The sequence below is a fragment of the Triturus cristatus genome, chromosome 4_2 (genome assembly GCF_964204655.1).
Source record: "Triturus cristatus chromosome 4_2, aTriCri1.1, whole genome shotgun sequence".
Taxonomy (NCBI): Eukaryota; Metazoa; Chordata; class Amphibia; order Caudata; family Salamandridae; genus Triturus; species Triturus cristatus.
This window is the reverse complement of record NC_140586.1, coordinates 618,831,139-618,851,189: the sequence shown is the minus strand read 5'-3', so window position 1 is coordinate 618,851,189 and position 20,051 is coordinate 618,831,139. Positions and strand designations below refer to the sequence as shown.

General features: G+C 48.4%; 1 protein-coding gene across 1 annotated transcript in view; it reads left to right on the top strand.

Moving 5' to 3' along the window:
* The first annotated feature begins 5,843 nt into the window (after positions 1-5,843).
* The window catches only part of CTH (cystathionine gamma-lyase), a 117,925-nt gene continuing 103,717 nt past the window's right edge, over positions 5,844-20,051 (top strand). Inside the window, exon 1 of the mRNA XM_085602286.1 lies at positions 5,844-6,090. Coding sequence (XP_085458412.1) covers positions 5,935-6,090 — 156 coding nt within the window. The 5' untranslated portion in view covers positions 5,844-5,934. The remainder of the gene's footprint in view (positions 6,091-20,051) is intronic.

The window sequence follows — 20,051 nt, the reverse complement described above, 5'->3', positions numbered from 1 at the left end:
GCGGGGCATGCAGGGTGGAAGTGGGGCTTTGTGTGGTGATCATGGCGCTGAAATGATATTTGATACTGACAGTGATGCATTGGACGTCGGGGAATGGAGTGAGGGAGTTGGTGGGGATGACGGAAACGATATGTGACATCATGGAGGGGTCTGAGGGGTTTGTCGGGGCTACCCATTATGCTTCTTTTGCAGACGTCTTGAGCGGACCACGCAAACAGCGGGAGCATGATAATGGCACCCACCTACGGGAGGAACGTCCATTTATACAATGCGGAGTGGGGCATTTGTGTGGGGTTGCCGTGATGGCGTGGGTATTTGGTCACTGACAGTGATGTTTTGGATTGAAGGGGCATTGCGTGAGGGAGCTGGTGGGGGATTTTTTGAGGCACAGTATGTGACGTCAATGAAGGGTAAGAGGGGAGTGCTGGGGCAACAAAGTATGCTTAGTTTTTTGCAGGCGTCTTGAGCGGACCAAGCAAGCAGCGGGAACAGGTCATTGTCACTCAACTGTAGGAGGTACAGCGGAACGTACAGAACAGAGCGGCCCAGTTGCCAACAGGTACGGCAGGATGGTGGTCGGTTTGGCAACAGGGGAGTGAAATGCACACAGCACTAAGGTCCCCTTTTTGTGGGGGAAGAGTTGGTGGGGGTTAATGCTCATGCTGGGGTTGTGCGCCCTGGGAATTTGCTAGATGCTGTAAGGTTGGGGGGGGCCTCGATATTGTTGGCAAGGCACGGTCGCTGAGACGGGTAAGGACGTGTGGGATTCAGTGGAGGGAGACGAGAATATACACAACAATTGCCGTATATGGGGTTTGGTATGATTTTAGGATCACATTGATTGGTTCAGGTCACAAGCAGCATTTTGACATATGAATTTGGGGCTGTTTTTAAAGTGCTGCATCAGGTTATTCTGGTCAAAGAGGGTTTCACAGAGGGGGTTTTCCGGTTAGGAACCAGGGCCCAAGTCAGGGTACGTGTTTGGATGATCTGACATCTGCTAAGGGCTTCCCGCAGGTGGTCCAACATACGTTGCAGTACAAGGTTGCAGCGGGTAGGGTGGCTGGCCCTTTCGGTCAATGTCACATACGCATTTTGATGGTCTCTCCATTGGGGGTGGGCCCACAACAGAAAGCTGGGGAATTTTTCGCCTGATGCCACATCTGTCGTGGCCTGAGGGTGCCTCTATGACCGATTTCATATTCGCCAGCGGATTCTTGCGTGTCTTACGCTTCAGTTGATATGCACTGTGTTTGGTACGCTCTGCAGGGCGTCACGTGCAATTGGCTAAAAGTGATATACTGTCTGCTTTCGTTTCCTCCCCATCCATCCATGCGATTTTAAACTGTTAGACATGCCTTTAGGGGGCGTTTACTTAGCTACGATGCTGCCAAAGGGGTTTATTCTCTTTCGGGTGCAATATTTGAAACATTTAGCCCCTTTTTTACAGTGGCGTTTTTATTCACATCTCGGGTCACCCCCTCGTATGCCATTATTTGGTTAATTTTTGGTTCCTTGGTGCTCAGAACTCGGGGCAATGTCATGCGGCTTTGTCTGCTTTTCAGAGTATGGCACAGGAGATCGGTGCCGTTGGCTTGGGACGCACCGGAGGGCCTCAGCTCTACATGGTTTTCTTGGGTATTGCAATAGATACAGTGAACATGGTAGCCCGGCTGCCGGAGGCACAGTTGCCGGAGATTTCTTCATTTTGTCATCAAGTGATCGGGGAGCCCGACTCGGAGGTCAGGGGAGTGCAGACGTTATTGGGATACCTCATGTTTGCATGTAGGGTGGTGCGGGCTGGGAGATCTTTATGCAGGAGGTTGGGGTTGGTTATGTCTGGGGGTTTTTTCTTCCGCACCAGAGCGTAGGGATGTCTGCAGCCTATAGGGCGGATTTGCGATTGTGGCTGATTCTCTCGAAGGGCTTCAAAGGAGTGCCTTTGTTTTGCGGTCAAACATATGGTCTGGCAGGTTCAGGTTTTACTCAGTGGCGGTGGGAGCAACAGGTTTTGGCGTATTTTGGGCAGGGCGTTTGGTGCGCCGTGAGTTGGCCAGAGGTTTGATTAAGGCAAGGGAGCAGTTTCACGATTTTCGACTTCTTTCTTTACTAGTGGCATTGTATGTCTGGGGTGAGATGTTTCGGGATCGTTCAGTGATGTTTAATGTCGACAATCTAGCGGTGGTAGAGTTGATCAATCGTCAGAAGGCCAAGGGTTTGAGAGCTGTTACGTTTGCTGAGTGATGGCTTGTCGAAATGTTTACAGCTTATCATTGTTTTTAAGGCACGTCATATTTCAGGTGTCAACAATTTTATGGCGGACTTTCTGTCTCGGTGGCTGCGGGAGAAATTTCGCCGGCTGGCTCCTGGGGCCGCACTTCCCATAGACTCCGGTCCCACTGTGTGTCTGGGGGTGGGGGGCCTAAGAATGGTAGAATTGGTAGAGCACTTTGTAGCGGACACTCCGAGACAGAGCTATCAGCAAGCTTGGAGCGCGTTCTTCTATTATGGATACGCGGGTGCTCTCGGGAGGGGTAGGATGGCTTATGATCAGGTAGTTTTTTGGGTTTGGCTTTACACCTGTTGGTTCAAGGTTTTTCCCACAATACCATTTTTTCGGTAAATTGGCTGGGATTTCGTTTTTACGGACAATGAGGTGGGGGAAGGACACGGTAAGGGGGGGGTGAGTGTGCAGCGAGTTCTCAAAGGTTTACGTAGACTTTGGGCTGGGAACGAGCAGTTACGCCGACCGGTGTCATTTGATTTGTTGCAAAAGATGCTTGGGCGGCTGCCACTTTGCTGTTCTAATGAGGATGAATGCGGCCGTTTTAGGCTATGTTTGGTATTGTTAATTTTGGAGCATTTTGGGCATCCGAGCTGCTCGGTTTGTGTCATAGGGTGGGGATTGCCAGCGAGGAGGTTTCACGGGAAGAACACAGGCGGGGATTTGGTTGAGGGTCTATAAAAACGGTTCAGTTGGTTTGGGGTAATTGGGTTTTCCTAAACAGGTGTGGAGTGGGCCTCTGCGGTACAGTGAGGGTATGGGAGGGTTTTTTAGGGCGTTCTAGTTCCTTTTCTCTTGAGGACACTTTTTGCCATGCAGCAGGGAGTCAGATTTCAGTTGCACAATTGTTGGCAGTAATGAGGACAGTGCTGGTTCTTGTGGGAGAGAACCCTTTAATGTTTGGAACACATTCGTTTTTTGTATAGGGCTGCAACAGAGGCGGCGAGATTGGGATGGTCATAGACTAACATACGTCGGATGGGGAGCTGGAATTTCAAGTGGTGCGCGAACTATGTTCGAAAATAAATTTTTATTTCTACTGTGTTTCCTTTTGGTTAACATTTGTTTTTCTACCTAGGTACGTCTTCGGGGCTGGTAAATGCGAAACAGTCATCATGGATAATAGGACACTCCTTCGTAAAGTGGGCCGACGTTTATGCTGAGCAACAGATTTGTGGGAGATCGCTCGGACTACAAGGTGTTAAGCATGAAGTGGTTGTTAGGGTAACGGGGGTATGCGTTGGGGTTAATTTTTGTTTATTTGGTCCTGAGTTGTTCCAACAAGGGCCCGCCAGACTGGCTGATTATTCATTTGGGTGAGAATGATCTCGCGGCCCTGTCTTGGGCCGACACTCCTAAGCTAATGGAGCAAGTTCTAGCACACATCGAGTCTAATTGGTCAGGCACCAAGGTAGTTTGGGACTGAGTTCATACCGAGGATGCACTGGAAAGGAGCATGGAGACATGTAGCTATAGAGAAAGCGCGACGGAAGCTTATTAGAGCCATGAGAATATTTTGTGTAGGTGGGATTCCAGTTTCTTTCTTATTCCCATATACGGGACTCTGAAGGGCATCTTTGCGGGGATGATGGGGTACTTTTGTCTACCATGGGGCAAGTTTTTTATTTGCTGGAGTTGAGGGTCATGATTGCTCGAATTTGGAACGAGAGCTTTTGGTGCGCATCTGCAAGATGGTACCCCTTTTATCTTGGGTGGGGCAGGAAAACTCTCTGGGTTTTCCTGGTTGGCGGGTTTTTGCTGGGGGGGTGGGCAGACTGGAGCGGGATTGCCCATCCTCCAACGGGGGAAGTGGGGGACGCAGTCATGGGGACGGGAAATGAGAATGAGGGGGATCTATCAACAGGAGTCATTGAGTTGTTTTTGCTTGGGGTCTACCTTGGGGTTAGGTTTTTATAGATGTCAGAGAAAATTTGGGGATTTGATTATCAGATAATGGAAAAATAGTGTTTAGAGAAAAATTATAATTTGGCACCTGTCTTAATAAAGTGGCCTTTTTTGCTAATAAAGAAGTGGTGGATTGTGAGTTATTGTGCGAGAGGGGACCCAGGGGGAGCGGAGCGCGAGCCAGTCTCCCCCTGGGTGGTTTCGCACAAGGGAGCGGCCACCCAGGTGCGGGGTAGAGTTAATTAGGGAGGCGGGAGGCAAGAGGCAAGAGGCAAGAGGAGAGGTGATAAGTAGAGGCGCTGTGGGGCGGGAAATTCATTGTGATCAAGGGAGTGGGGAGGAAGGGTTTTTGAATTTGCCCCACCCACCCTTCCCCTTTTTTGTGTTTTCCCTTTCCCTCTACGGGGTTTTTCTTCCAGGTTTGGCTACGGCCAGGCCTGGGGTTTTTTCTTTTCGCCACGATAAGACAGGTTTTTTCGGTTAGCTAGTTTTTCTGGTAGGCGGGTTTTTGCTGGGGGGGTGGGCAGACTGGAGCGGGATTGCCCATCCTCCAACGGGGGAAGTGGGGGACGCAGTCATGGGGACGGGAAATGAGAATGAGGGGGATCTATCAACAGGAGTCATTGAGTTGTTTTTGCTTGGGGTCTACCTTGGGGTTAGGTTTTTATAGATGTCAGAGAAAATTTGGGGATTTGATTATCAGATAATGGAAAAATAGTGTTTAGAGAAAAATTATAATTTGGCACCTGTCTTAATAAAGTGGCCTTTTTTGCTAATAAAGAAGTGGTGGATTGTGAGTTATTGTGCGATTGGTGTGTCAGAGCCCAGTCTGGGTTCACATTTGGTAGAGTGTAAAGCAGGCGTTGCAGATCTGGAGGGAAGTGTATGTGGTCCGGTGCTCGGCACCGGCACCTAACTGTTCTAAGTATGGTGTTGACAGTCTATCACATGGTGTGTCTGCTCATCTAATTTAGAGATGAGCAGAACAATGGTTGTTTAGGAATACAATATACATTAAAATAGTGCTAATGGCTGCAACCCCAGCCATTCCTTTAGCTGTGGGGACCTGGAAAAATCTGAACTGTCGCATTTACATGCGAGAGGGATGGTCAGTAGTTGTTTTGGCAGCGATGACAAGTGCGATGTGTGGTGCAAGTCTCAGTGGCCTCCTGGTCAGAGCCCTAGCACTTAATATTTTACAAGTCAAGCACTGCCTGGAGGGATGTAAGTGTGTGATCTGTAGGGAATTAAGTGTGTGTGCCTGCGTGCCCTGTGAGGTTCTACAGGTTTGCAGACTGTAGAGCAGGCAGTTTAGGCCACTGTGACGTGCTTTCCAGAGCTGGTTGGCGTTAGTGTTGGCATATCAGGTTGGATTATGCGCTGCAGCTCCGGTTGCAGAGTTGTGCTATAGGACTCGCTCTCACCTATCTGAGCACCCAAAGTAATGAGAGATTAAAATCCTAGGACAGCTCGGCCAGGGTGCTCTGTTCCAAGCCCTTAAACTGATTCAAGAGGAGGCTGCAGAGAAGAACGCCCCATGGAAACATGCTACGCACGCAAAGCACTGGCGTTGCACTTATTGTCAATCCTGTCATCTGAGCACTACGCCCCTACCAACAGCCAATGAGAGGCCCGGGGGCGGGGACAGCGGAAATACCGCTTTGCCCAACGTGCCGGTGCAGCCTCAGTCTGCTACAGACCGGCTTCTGGGGGACCGTCGGCGTTTCAGTGACCCGACAAGCACGATGGCTGCAGAGGGGGGATTTTTGCCCGGGTTCAAGAACTTCGCCACGCAGGCTATCCACACAGGGCAAGAGCCCGAGCAGTGGACGTCCATGGCGGTCGTGCCACCCATCTCCCTCTCCACTACCTTCAAGCAGTACGCGCCAGGGGATCATGCGGTATGTGGCTTCCGAGACAGGGCTGCCTGGGGGCTTAGAAGGCATGCCAGGAAGGATAATGCCTCCTTTCAATCCCGGCGTTTTGCGCACAGCCAATGTATCTGCTTACATGAGAGAGACATCGCACATCCCCAGTTCATTAAGCGTCGTCATTTATTTTAATGTTTGTAAACTCGTCAGGCATCCTACTTCGTTTGCTCAGCTGTAGTCTTGGCTGGCCTCTTTGGGATGGCTCAACATTACACTGCACGGGGTGGCTGCCTTCACTGGAGCGTCCCATGCTCGGAGCCCTTCCAAATACACCAGGGCGCGGCAGCTCTGTCAGTCTAATGTTGGACCCATCCTAATAGCTAGCTTCGTAATTCTGCGACTGGTCATCTTTATTTTGCACCTCTCGTTAGCTGTTGGCGCTACTTACCTGAGAGTGGACAGTTTTGTTCTGTATCCATCCTTACTACACGTGCTATCGGTCCCCACCCTCTCTAATAGCTTTCTGTAATGCGCTTTCCAGCCAGCTTTATTCTGTACGGATGAACACGCGTGCTGCTCACCAGTGGAGGTGGGCGCTTTTTTCTGTGGGTAGACTGCCACGCTTGCCTCATCCTGTCGTCTGTGGCCGCTCAGTGGCCACGGTCGACTGTGGTTTGAAGCAGCTGTCACCGCTGACTGATGCAAGAAGCGCCTCTGGTGGCAGGGATGTTGTGACGTCGCAGTGCTTGCGATCTCTTTTGCACTGTCATGGTTTAGTCCTGGAAATACAGGAAACGTGTCTATAGGAACCTGTCACGTGATGTGCGTTTTACAGCATACCCGGGAATGAGGTGTTCTAGCACAAGTGGGACAAAGGGAAGCCGCTAAAGGGCCATGCGCGTTTACGTAAGTGGTAATGTATGCAGAGGCACATGGAAGCAATGCCCTGCCCACGTGCTAAAACAGACATGCCTGGAGCCACTGCTACGGGTGGGGCTGGGTTGTGGGGCAAAGGAAATTATGAATTTTTAATCAACATCTTTAAAGTTCGTAAAGTATGTTTTACACATGCGTACGTACTGTCTGTATGCCGTTTGATTTCGAGTGCTTCTAAGCGGTATTAGAAACGGTGGATGTCTTTAAAGATGTTGCTTAAGAAGCGTAATCATGATTCCCTTGTAAGAGATACGGTCTGTGTCTTTGGGGGCGATGCCCAATTCATTTGGACTTGCAAGAATACCTTGCTTGGCAGATTCAGAAATTGAGCCCCCCTTTACAAAGAGTACCTTTAACCACCAAACCTTAAGGCATCGTAACACTCTTGTGTGGTTATTAGCTGTAATGCATTTGTAATACATTTACCAAGGTACATACAAAACCTAAGCAGAGTCTTGAATTTAAATGATTAACTTTTACTCCTTGGTTCGCTGGTTACAGGCTTTCAGGCATCACCTAGCAGTTATATAATCTAAAGCATTTTCTGGGTGGTCCTATTGCATTATTTATATAGCTCCTTCATTCTCCCGCCACAATTCTGAAGTGCTTCGACTTGTATCGGATGCCTGATTCCCCCATGCCCCAGCTCCCTTCTGCGTGCATGAGTGAAATGGTGTTGTTTGAAGTTTGGTCTCCAGGACATATTGGCTGAGGTTTGATCAACATGGTGAAGGCATGGTGCACTTCGTGTCGCTGTGCAAAAGCAGTAGCATGGGATGTAGCAGACGATGTGTGAGTAGACGCTGTTGCCGCACAGGCAGATGCTCATCAGCTTTATTGTGGACAGAATCAGATGTGGATTTTGCTGTTGACCCGCATCATCTGGGCCCACTAGGGCATATGGAGGCCGTTCATCCACTAAGGAAGTACTGTATGGCGTCTCCGGGTTGTAACTCTGTGCCACCTCATTGGAGGCATTGATAAGCTAGCAAAGGACTACCATATAGGATCCACCAAGCAGAGATAAAGGTCCAACCCATTTGAGGCTCATGGTAATTGGGGGGGGGGGGTAGGGGGGGGGTGAAGGAAGAGGCAGCTGTTCAAGCTCAGTTGATTCCAGGCCCTATTAACTAAAACTGGGGAGATGCCACTGGGAGAAGTGCTTAACCGTGCCAACCTTAACTTGAACACCTGGACTTGAGGTCTTGAGAGTAGGCGTGAATTGGGGTTGAAGATTTTAGTTACTTAACTGTTTCGAGGGACTTGGATGTATGGCTCTCGTCATATGGAATAGGTGCCAAACAGATTCACCACAGTCACCGTGACACTGTTTGGCCAGGATGGCAAAAAGGAAGAATTGATTAGAAACTGACTGAATACCGAAGCAGAAAAAAATAAGCAGATTGGGTATAAGGAAGGACCCTATTATATATGGGTATACTGTAAATCCAATCCTGTTCTGTGGCGGTCCTGTGGAATCCCCTTTACTGTGTGTGGTCTGGGAGAGACACACACACAACATGAAATTGTACCTCGCTCTCCGTCAACAAAGGGATGTTGTCTATCTAGGGTTTAACAAGACACGGACAACTCGAGCTTTGATCTCATTGTCACTAATGCTACTTAGAATCACTTGGTGAAAATGGCCTATTTGTCGATAATTTGCTCATGTACAATTCCATACATTACAGTTAGGGTCGCCATCCTGCACCATCTTCAAAACCAGCGGCCTCATTTACAAAGCTATCACGACAAGCACCCCTGCTTATCTTGCAGGAAAGCTCACCATCTGTGGAGGATCTCAGCACACCATCAGAATGCAGACTAAGTGTAAAAAAGAAAAAAAAAACAAGACAACAGGCCATTTCCATCTATGGATCCAGGAGCTAGAATAAGGTCCATGAATCAATCGGGACCATCCCAAGGCTGCTCCAATTTAGGAAAGAGTTGAAGACTCACCTCTTTAAAGAGCACTAGATTACTTACAATACATTAACCGTCCACAACCCAGGTTCCTCTCCTCATACTCACTGAATTTATGCTTGTCTTTGACCATGTACAGTGCTCCACTGCTTCTTGGCTAGGTTAGTGCTATTGAAATGTCATATGCGTACATACATAATTATGATCTGACTTCACAATGTCTTTGATTCAAGCTGGGTCTGTGCTGCAAACATTTTTGACAACAAACTGCTGCCACTTAAACCTTACGGGTCTGATTCTCAAATCTATTTTCACAACTCGGTGCATATTATACTGCAGTTATAAGGGTAATATCCCATTCCTGATAAACCTAATCAGACTTGGTAGGATTTTGCTGTTGGAAATGAGATTTGCTTCTGTGGAAATTTCTGCCAAAATGTTGGCTTTTACAATTGAGCATATTTTCTCTCACAGTTGATTTAAGGGCATACCTGGGGGTGTTCATTCTGTGTCAACCAGCATATACTCGTTTACACTCACAGACTTGCAGGTTTTTGTGCATTTATTCAACATTTACAGGTGGTTTCCCAACCTGGGTATATTTGTAGATTTACTGTTAGGAATAGGAAAGAACAAAGGAAATGAGAACATGAGATGCAGTACATTCTGACCGGCATTTGGGGTTTAAAGTCTCAGATCAGACGACGTCAGGCATGGAGATTGTCAAAGACCGCAACAAGGAAACGAACCTATCAGACAATGTAGTTACACTTCTTGTTAATGGGCAGAATGTCCCACACATTTAGGGCAGTGTTAGTATATAAGATCTTCAGAAGCACACGGTAGATGCAACATCCCTAGTTAGTCTGCCTTTCATTTTTCAACTAGTTCTTCACACAGTTTTGAGGCCCAACATTTTGTTATTTTCTCCCTATCCTGTTCACATTCCCCTTTGCTCCTTTTTTAACCTTAGTACTTTGACGTACTCTTTCCTGCAGAGGATTCCTTCCCCTCAATACCTGCCCATTGGATGTTCAACTGCATTTTTTTTGTTTAAAGTTTTTTATTGGGATTTCGTATTTCATTACATCAATCATAATATCAATACCAATCATTTCACCATGAATTACATTTTGACATATGTCTATTGTCAATCGAGAGATCACTTTAAAAAGAACAGGAGTGTATCCCGTTATCCCGTGCCCGTCCTCTGATTTGATGGTGTTATATGTACTAGCCCTCGGCTGAGTATGTCAATTTTAGTCAAGGAACCTTATGTGTTCCTTTCGCGTTCCTATGTGATGTACTCTCACTTGGTGATGGACTTGTGTGTTCCCATTAAGCTATCATCGGAATCGGAACCACCGATGTAGGGGGAAATCCATGAACCTCGGGAGTGAACTGGGGAAACTAATGCAGAGCTACTAGGGTAGTATGGTTATGCGGTTAGTTGTGATTGCAGTCTATGTTACGATATCAGACACTGGGGGGGGGCATGAGGATTTGGCTCTAAATGTTCCCGCGGGGGCTTGGGGTCATCGCATTGCGGTATCTGTCCTGGACGTCTGTGTCAGGTCATATGCTATCTTCCGTCGGCCTCTGGGGGGATAAAGGTGGAGACCGCGATTGTGTGACTGTCGGTGAAGACGGTTGTGTTGTTTCATGAGTAAATCGGTGCATCAATTGTGTCCATTCTAAGGAGATTGGGTGCTTCCGTATTCCCCTTACATCCTCATCCCGCAATACCTCCTCCTCTGCCACACCCCATTTCTTCACAGCCCCTATCCAGGCTGCCTCGGGGGGTCCTCCCGGGGCACGCCAGTTGGATGTTCAACTGTTATTTATCAAAGTACGTCCTCTTCCACTTCATCTCTGTAGTGTCGCTTTCTTCTCCTCTGCATCTTTCGGCTCTGGGCCTGTATCCTTGTAGAAACAGGACTAGTTGCAGTCCTCCTGAGTCAGATGAGAGGTAAGCTGCTAGCACTATTGCTCCATGTGTTTTTGTCCAGATTACTAAGCGTTGGAGGATCTGGCATGGTCTTTAGTGCAGAGTTTGAGAAAAGCTGGGATAGGCTTAGGGAGCAGTACAGATGGAAGGTGTGAGAAAGTGCCCTCTTTCTGCATGGTTGCTCCCACTTTTTGCTGAATTGCTGATGTGCTTTGACTAAGTGTGCCCTGGGCTCCTGCCACTCAGGTACCCAGGGCCTATGTTCGTTCCCTAAAACTGCATTGAAGCCTAAACCCAATTTGCATCTGTGGCCACAGGTCAGCCCCTGGTAAATGGTACCACAGGAACCCAGGGCACTGTGACCAGAGAAGGCCTCTATGGGCTGCAGCACTTATTGTGCCACCCTTAGAGGTTCTGTACCTTCACACTCACACACTGCCTTTTCAGGCTGCGTGTTTTGGTGCAGAACAAAGTGAAGAGTCGACATGGCACACATCCCTGTGTACCATGCATACAACCCACTGCCCTGGCATAGGTCAGTCGCTCCTCTAGCTGGGTGCACTAAACCAGTGGTGAGGGTACAAGTGCATGAGCCCTGTACCCCTACAGTGTCTAAGTCCATTCTTAGACATTGTAAGTGCAGTGCTGCCATTAAGAGTATATGGTGGTTAGAGTTTTGTCCTTACGAACTCCACAACACCACAATGGCTGCACTGAAAACTGAGAAGTTGGTATCAAACTTCTCAGCACATTAATCCCACACTGATGCCAGTGTGGGATTTAATGAAAAATACACACAGAGGGCATCTTAGAGATACCCCCTGAAAACTAACCTACCACTAGTGTCCAGGCTGAGTGGCTGCTTTCAGCTGCCACCACCAGACATGTTTCTGGCCCCTGGGTCGAGAGCCTGCTGCTCTTGGGGGCCTGAAACAATGCACATCCTGGGACGAGGTGCTAAGCCTCCACCCCATGATGGGCAGAGTTCACAAAGGGGAAGCTGCAAAGGCTTTCCGCCTTAGAGAGCTTCCCCAGGCCACTTGCTGCTTTCAGCAACTGGTCCCCACTGGTTCTGACCCCCACTTTGGGCAGGAGAACCGGTGGGAAAAACAAGTGAGGAAGAGAGGTGTGCCCACCTCTACAAACTCTACCCCTCTGGTGGTGGAGGCGAGGTGAAGCACAACTCTCAGTCCCCGCCATCTTGCAGATGGGGGGACTCAGCCAACCAGGGAAAGGCTTATGCCCCCCTCCCACTGGAAGGTGGCATAATAGTGGGTGTGGCCACCCCAGGGAAGTGACCATTGCTCCCAACCTTTTTACCTACTTGTAACGCCCCTAAATCTAGTATTTAGGGGCAACCCTGAACCATGCTTCCTCAGACCAGAAGAAACTACAAGAAAAGAAGAAGGACCGAACAGTCGTGCTGAAGCTAACAAGAGGAAGACGCCCACTGACTTGGCCCCAGCCCTACTGGCCCGTCTCCACCTCAAACCTGCTCCTGCTAAATCCCAGTATGTCCTGCAGCCAGCATCCTCAAAAACCCCGAAGGACCTGCCTCCCTTCAACCGCAAAGACTGTGTCTCCTGTGAACACCGGATTTGTTCATCTTCAACCTCTGGCTCCGGCCGGTCAACGCGAATCTGCACCACTCGGCACCCGCCATCCACGGCTGGAGCTTGAGTGGTCAAACACCACGAAGAAGTCCCCCTGGCGATCCTGACCTGAGATACGGCGACCCTTGAATTGCCTCAATCCTCTAACCGACTCCTGCAGCCTAAATCCGGAAGGTCCCCGCCAACCGTGACCAGGAGCTGGTAAGAAGATCATACCCTAAAAGGCACCCCTGCAACCTACGCCCCACGGCCTTGGGTGGTCAAACCGACGGTGCCTAACCAACCCCCAACATCCCAACTTACCTCTCGAAGTGGTGGTCGCACCCAGAAGACCTTCGTCCCCAAGCCTGCAGTGCCTTTGCAAACCGGAGGTTCCCCATTGCAAACAACAGGGAACCCGACGTCGAAACAGCACCCTGTACCCGGCCGCCCAAGTGCCGGTGAGGGTGGACCTTTGGTGGTACTTTGTTTCCCCATTTACCCTGAGCTAAAGACCAGGAGCTCTGCTCCCACAGCCAAGTGGCCGCTTGTCAGCAGTCAGCAGCTACCAACCGGAGGTCCCCTATCCCCCACTGGATAACATTGGGCCTCAGCGCTCTGCACCCGGCCGCCCTAGTGCCGCTGAGGGTGTAACAAGAATGCCTCCCTGACCCTGGGGGGCCCCAGTCTACTACCAGAACCTCAACTCCCACTACCGAATACTTACCCTAAAACAGATAACACTATTTTCCTCGATAGGATAACATTGACTTTTTCTTGGAAAAAAGTGTGGAGTTTGAAAACCTAAAGAAATTCTTTAAAAAATTGTGTAACTAACAAAAACTATTTTACTTACCTGTTTACAGGAAATGTCCCAGAGTAGTATCCATGTATACTACTCTGTGTAAGAAAAGTAATCTCAAGAGTAACTTACCTATAATCTTACTGAAAATCCTATACAAAGTATATGTACTGTATTTACAATGCATTTCATTTCTCAGAAACAATACTGTAAGTCAAAACAAAGTGAATTTACAACTGCAATCCAAACTGTGCTACAAACTGTATACATACTGCAAAGTCCTTATCACTTACCTGTGCCAGGCTTGCTTGGTTCTAGGAAATAAAATAACTAAAAGACTATTTGTATACAAAAACCATTGGTCGTAAGTTCAGTCTTTGAGTGTGTGAGTTCATTTGCTGACTGAGTGTGTACAACAAATGCTTAACACTGAACTCTGATAAAGCCTTACTGCTCGACCACACTACCACAAATAGAGAGTGAGATGCTATCTAACTGTAACTCTGCCTACCTTTGGGATTCCACTGCACTCTGTGCACACTATACCTCACTTTGGTATAGTATATACAGAGCCAGCTTCCTACAGCAGGACAGTGCAGTTCATAGTAGAAGTAGCTGGCTCAGGGCACTGGGGCTTTGGTGCTTTTCCATGTGGTAGGAAATACTGTGGATGCTGAACGACCTTTTTATGAATACATTAATTAGATCACTGCAGAGCTCATTCCAAGGCAAAATGAAACCTATGGTACAGAAGAACTGGCAGTTGCTTGAGCAGTATCAAACAATTAGTAGGCTGCTCTAGGTCTCCGTGTTAGACCTGGTACCATTGGTGTGGGTCCCCCTTCCATTTTTTGCTGTTGCCTCATATGTTTTTGTTGGTTTTATATGCTTTGGGCACTGTGCCACTGCTAATCAGTGCCACAGTGCAAGTGCTCCCTATTGTAAATTGATATATGGATTAGTGACTCCATGATTTGATTATTTGTTTTACTGGTCAGACCCTAGTACAGTGCACCATGGGTGCCCAGGGATTGTAAATCAAATGCTGCTAGTGGGCTTGCAGCAGTGGTTGTGCCACCCACCAAAGTAGCCTGTAAAGTGTGTCTCAGGCCTGCCATTGCAGAGCCTATGTGCAGTCTGGTACTGCCATGTTGACTGGCCAAGCACACCCACTTGCCAGTCCCTAAACCTTGCCCTCTCTTCATATCAGACACCCCTAAGGTAGGCCCAAGGGCAGGGTGCATTGTAAGTAAAAGGTAGGACATGCCTTGATGTGTGTGTGTGTGCATGTCCTAATAGTGAATTACAACCATTTTCGTTTTCACTATTGCAAGGCTATCTGTTCCCCATAGACCAGAATGGGCAGTTTGATTATAACACCTTATAATCCTAACTAACCCAGGAAACATGGTAGAAATTCGAGTTTAGTATGACCGAACTCAGAATGATAAAATACATCTTTAAGTGAAGTTGGTTTTAACATTCTGTGTTAGAAAATACCACTTTTAGAAAGTAGGTATTTCCTTGCCTAACTATCCAAGCCTGCCTCTGCTAGGTTGTGTATTCCTTGCCTGGAGTTTGAGTTACAGGGGCTTGGGGGATTTCAGGAGACAGCGTGAGTCAGCAAAAGGCTGAATAGAGAGATCTGCATGTAGAGTGGTGGGAGGAGTTGCACTTGGGACCTGAATAGAGCTGTGCCTGCCTTCCACAACGCTGGCTCCACCTCCTGCGGTGCGTCTGATGTCTCTGGCCCACACTGTAAAAGGAAAGGAGTCCTGTAAACAAGTGCTCCAAGACTGTTCAGAACTGGTTTGGACTAGGCCCAGGCCTCTCTGCCTTCAGAGAACAAAGAGAATATGAGCATGAATACTGGGGCCCAGACCCCAAGACTTTAGATCACTTCTGGGAAACAAGAAGAACCTTTGCTGAGGAGAGGAACCAAAGAGAGAGACTGCAGGAGGAGACTATCCCTATGCTGTGTGCTGTTTGAGGATTGGCCTGCAGTGGTTACCTGATTGCCAAAGAAAGGAGAAAGGACTTTGTGCTACTTCAATCAACTTGTAAGAAGATATACCAGGCTTGAACTAGAGCTTGCCTCCTGCCTGAAGTCTCTGGGATACAAGACTTCACCAACCAGCTCCGCTGAGTGCCCTTGCTGGGAATCTGAAGTGCCTGCTGTTGAGCTGGGCCTTCTGAGAGACTGTGTGTCGCTAGGAGCCGGAAGCGCGACTCAAGACGAAGAAGCGTGTCGCCGCCGCAGCAGTTGTCATCGCATCACTGAGGAAGCGTGCCGCCGCTGTCGCCATCGCACCGCCAAAGCGCCTTACATCACCGGAGAAGAGTGTCGGCGTCGCAGCAGATGCCGTCACATCACCAGAGAAGCGTGTCGCACACCCTGTCGTGGCTCAAAAAGATTCACTGAGTCGCCGTCGGGCGTGCCGCATCATCCCTTCGTTGTCGCAACATCAAGAAGACGCCATTTTTGTTCATTGCACCAGGTCATCATCGCATCGCGGCGTTGCTAGTCGCATCACCACAGAAGCGCGGTAAGAAACCGACGCATCACCTTCCCACGCGGTGAAGAACTGACGCATCACCTCCTCTCCGGTAAGGAACCGACGCATCACTGTCCCCTACGCAGCAGTTGGGAACCGACGCATCACCTCCTCCGAAGCAAGGAACCTCTTTTGTTTGTATAGTGTTACGCATCCAAGGGTACATTGAACGCTAAGTGTCGCATTTACCATCTAATGAGAACTAAGCTATTTCTACCACTTTTAAAGTACGGTATTGTGGATTTTTGTAGTTTGTGGTCTTGTGTTAAGCCTATATAAAGATACTTCTATTTTACAATACAACCTGTGTGGTGTCCATCTGTAGAGTTGTCACTGTATTACTGTCTGTGTTCACAAATGCTTTACACACTGCCTCTGAGATAAGCCTGTCTGCTCGTGCCAAGCTACCAAGGGGGTGAGCAGGGGTTATTTTAGTAGTGTACCCCCTTACCCTGACTAGACGCAAGGGCCCCTTTTTTGGTCAAAAGTACCTACCTCTGTTGGCTGCTGGCCGTCTTGGAGGGTTTACAGTGGGATTTGAGATTATAATAAATTTGGGTGTAGAACAAGAGTTTTGACGTTTTCCTGAGAAGAGTGCAATTTAGATAATCTTATGCAAAGATTGGCCACAGTGTCAGCTGCCTAGGTGAGTAAGCAGTTCAGGTTTGCTAGATAGAATGCACCTAAAGTCTATGAAGATGTGTTTGGCCTGATAAGTTCAATTTTAGTGTAAAGCAATTTAGGGGGTCTTTGACTAGTAGAGGGGGGTGGAGGGGGGGAGGCACAATCCTTCATGCTGAAGGGTTGGGTAAATTGATTTGTCCAGACAGGGGCGGCTCCTCCGCAATGGCGCAGGAGCGTCGCTCTACAGGCTCAGAGCCAGCAGGCGAATAATAACATTATTTTCTATCATAGTTTTATTTTTCACCTACTGGCAGACCCAGTGTGCATAGGGAGGGTTGGGGCCGGAGCCATGGGTGGGCGGAGGACTGACTTGTGCACTTCTAAGTTTATGTGTGTGTTTGGTCGGCCATCTGAGGCCAGCCAAACACACATGCAAACTTAGGTTTCGCCAACCCGGCTGTATTTGAACAGCCAGGTTGGAGAAACAGCCCAGACTCTCAGTCCTGAGGGGTGCATCAAACAAGCATGCACAGGCCAATCCCTGCGCTGCTTACACAGCACGAGAGCAGTCCGGGGATTGCACAGGGAGTCTGTGATGCTGCCCTACTGCCTGCTGGGACAAGGAAGCAGCAGAACACCGAAGCGGGAGGAGCGATGCGTCCGGCATCTTCAGGTAAGTGGTTTTTTAAACATTATTAAACCCCCGCGCTCGTCCTCCTCCCATGTGCTCCCTCCACCTGCCTCACCACCTCTTCATTGTGCCACCCGCCAAGTGTCCAGAATGTGTTGAAGGTAACCCAATGGGAATGTCCCTTATCAAGACCATATGGAGGCAGTGACATTTGATATAAAGAGGCGAGCAGAGCCGGGCGTTCAATATTTTACAGGGTTCAGGTGCAGGTTAAGAGGCGGAAGGTGAAGTCTGAGGTGACCAGTAATCATGGTCTGTTTATATGCAGTGGCCCAAGATCCCAGGACGACAGCAAAGGTGTTTATTACAGCTTTGTGGGTGCTGTGGCTATAGCAGAAAGAGATAGTGTTTGATGTGTAAAGCTGAGAAAGGAAGATGTTTAAGATAGGGAGTGTGGGGGCTGATGATGAAAATACCAATGCTAATACGATCAAACATAAATAGTAGTGTATTGTAACTATCCTGGGGTCAAAAAGGACAAGGAAGGGGGTGCAAGCCCACAGAGAGCAATGGCACTTCCATAGGTCAGCAGAGCTCATGGCCCATAACAAGATCACAAATAAGATAAACTTGCAAGGTGGCTAAGCTGCCATTGAGGTGGACACATTTAAGAAGTCCGAAAGGCTGGGCAGAAGTAGAGGGCGTGCAGATCTAGTTGCCTGGATTACACTGCTAGATGTGTGGGAAGGAGTGGCAGAGTGGTTGCTGGCTAAGATTTGTTCAGTTGCAGAATGAAGTTTATAGAGTAAGATCTGAACTGGAGACTGTTAATGAAAAACCCAGTGGAGAGGAGGGGACAGCAGAAGGAGGACAGGCCGAGTCAAGAAACTGTGTGGAACTTGAGCGAGTGGTAGTCCCTAAAGGGAGAAGGTGAACCCACTGGGCATAATAATTGTGCCTGGCCTGTTTCGTTTTGGGCCTCCAGTTCAGATGCAGTGGGAAATGAAGATGGAGCCTGTTGTTAGAACCTCTTGTATGTGCCTACCTTCTGGGAAAGAAGTTGTCAAATAGTGTATGAAAAGACATATGTGATGCCCACTTGAAGAATACGCAATCTACAGGCCCCTGTAAGGTGCAGCATGCATGATGAAAACAGTCCCAGGGACAGGTGAAAATGCATGCACTCTCCTCCACACAGAGATTATCCAGTGTTCCACGAGAGACACTTAAGGAGGTAAGATCGCTCTCAGAGGTAAGCACAGGCTGCTAGATGTCTGTTGGGCTTGCAGGTGACCGGTCAAAACCCAGTTTGCCAGGCTAGGCCTTTCTTCTTTCTGAGAGAGTACTATTGCCTTTGGTAATAACACCTGTTCTTTATAGTGCATACAACGACAAAAGGCTCCCTATCGTGTTTGCACCATTTGTGAACATTCCTTATTCAACTCCACGATTGTTTCATAAAAGTGCATCTCTTTTCCCAGGACAGGATCCAACCTTTAAAGGCAAAGAAAGGTATTAAGTTGAAGTTCAGATATTTTCTAGAAATGCTGTTCAAAGTGGTAGTTTATTTAACTGAAGGTGTTCTGTATCTTGGTGCAGCTTGTGACCTGAATTATTACTCCATAGGCGAGTGGCAACGCCCAGGGTTGTCGAAATATCCTGTAATCAAAGTATAGGCCACACCCTGGGTGATGAGTTAAGATGTCTGAACTTGTTCTAACTTGCATCGTAGGGCTCCAGGGAGAAACCTACACCCCTGCATGTTTGAATGAGCTGGTGTTTGTTGATTTTGATTTCAAAATGTTCATTTGGTGTTCTTGCTTTCTTAAACTCATTTACTGTTCTTTTCATAGTAATTATTCAGGATTTCAGAAGCACCACTAGTACAGACGCTGTCAGAGTATAGTTCTCATTGAATTACTTGCATTCCACTCCGCAAGTGACCTTGAAATGGCGGGAGCAGTTTCCTGCCTCCATGCCTCCTCGTCTGCCTGCCGCAGAGTTGGAGAATATAACAACCTGCGGCTGCTGAACTCAGGACTTCAGAGCCTTGGAAGCGCTCCAGCCAGTAGAGCGGTCAGAGCTGGCCTTTGGCAAGAGAGTGCTGTGGGCGACACCAAATTTGAAGCCGGGCGGAGTAGGAGGAAGGTTAAGGTACGACATAAAAAAAAAGCATCGAAGGGCACCTGCAACCTTCCGAAAGAGTGTATAAACACACTTTTCTTTGGATCTAAGTTGTAGGGAGACTGCTGCAGGGAGCTCCAGCGCCCCTCTGGTGGTGAGTGCCGTGGGCATGGGCCCAGCGTGCACATGCTAAAGGCTGGCCGAGAGTGTAGTGCAGAATGATGCCCCTACAAAATATTTCGAGGGACCCCTGAGATTCCTGCTGGCCACTGTCATTGGTGCTCAGCCAGGAGTGGGCACACCAAAAAGTACCCAAGGACCACCTGACAGGGTTGGGCTCTCTTCCCCCCAGAAATGTGTTACCCTTCTGCTTCCGGTATTCCTTTCGCCTAAGCTTTTTAGGGTTCAGCTACACAGAACGAAAGCTGTATGTCCGCTATTGTGTCCAAAACGTTGCACATACACAGTGGGCTTTTGTTTAGCCCATTGCTCAGAGTTGGATAGCTTTATTATTTGTTTCGCTTCCTTGCTCCTTATGTGATGGCTTGCCTCCCCATTTGTGTTTGTCCCAACCAGGAGCCTTTCAATCTCGTATTGTTTTGATCGCTTGATGTGCCCTAGCACTGCAGATGTCGGACCTTGCATTACAGTGCACGTAAGGGACTCTCTTTCTCTCTATCCTTTACCCTTCTTTTATTGAACCCCTCGGTTTTCCCATCCACCACGCAGCATCGTATTGCCCCAGCTCCCTTGTTAATATTAGTCTAACCGGTGCTCTATTGGCGGGCAAATGTTTTTTCAACCACTTAGAGATGGCTGTCTGTGTGTGCATGTGCGCTGAAGGCATTTTTCAATA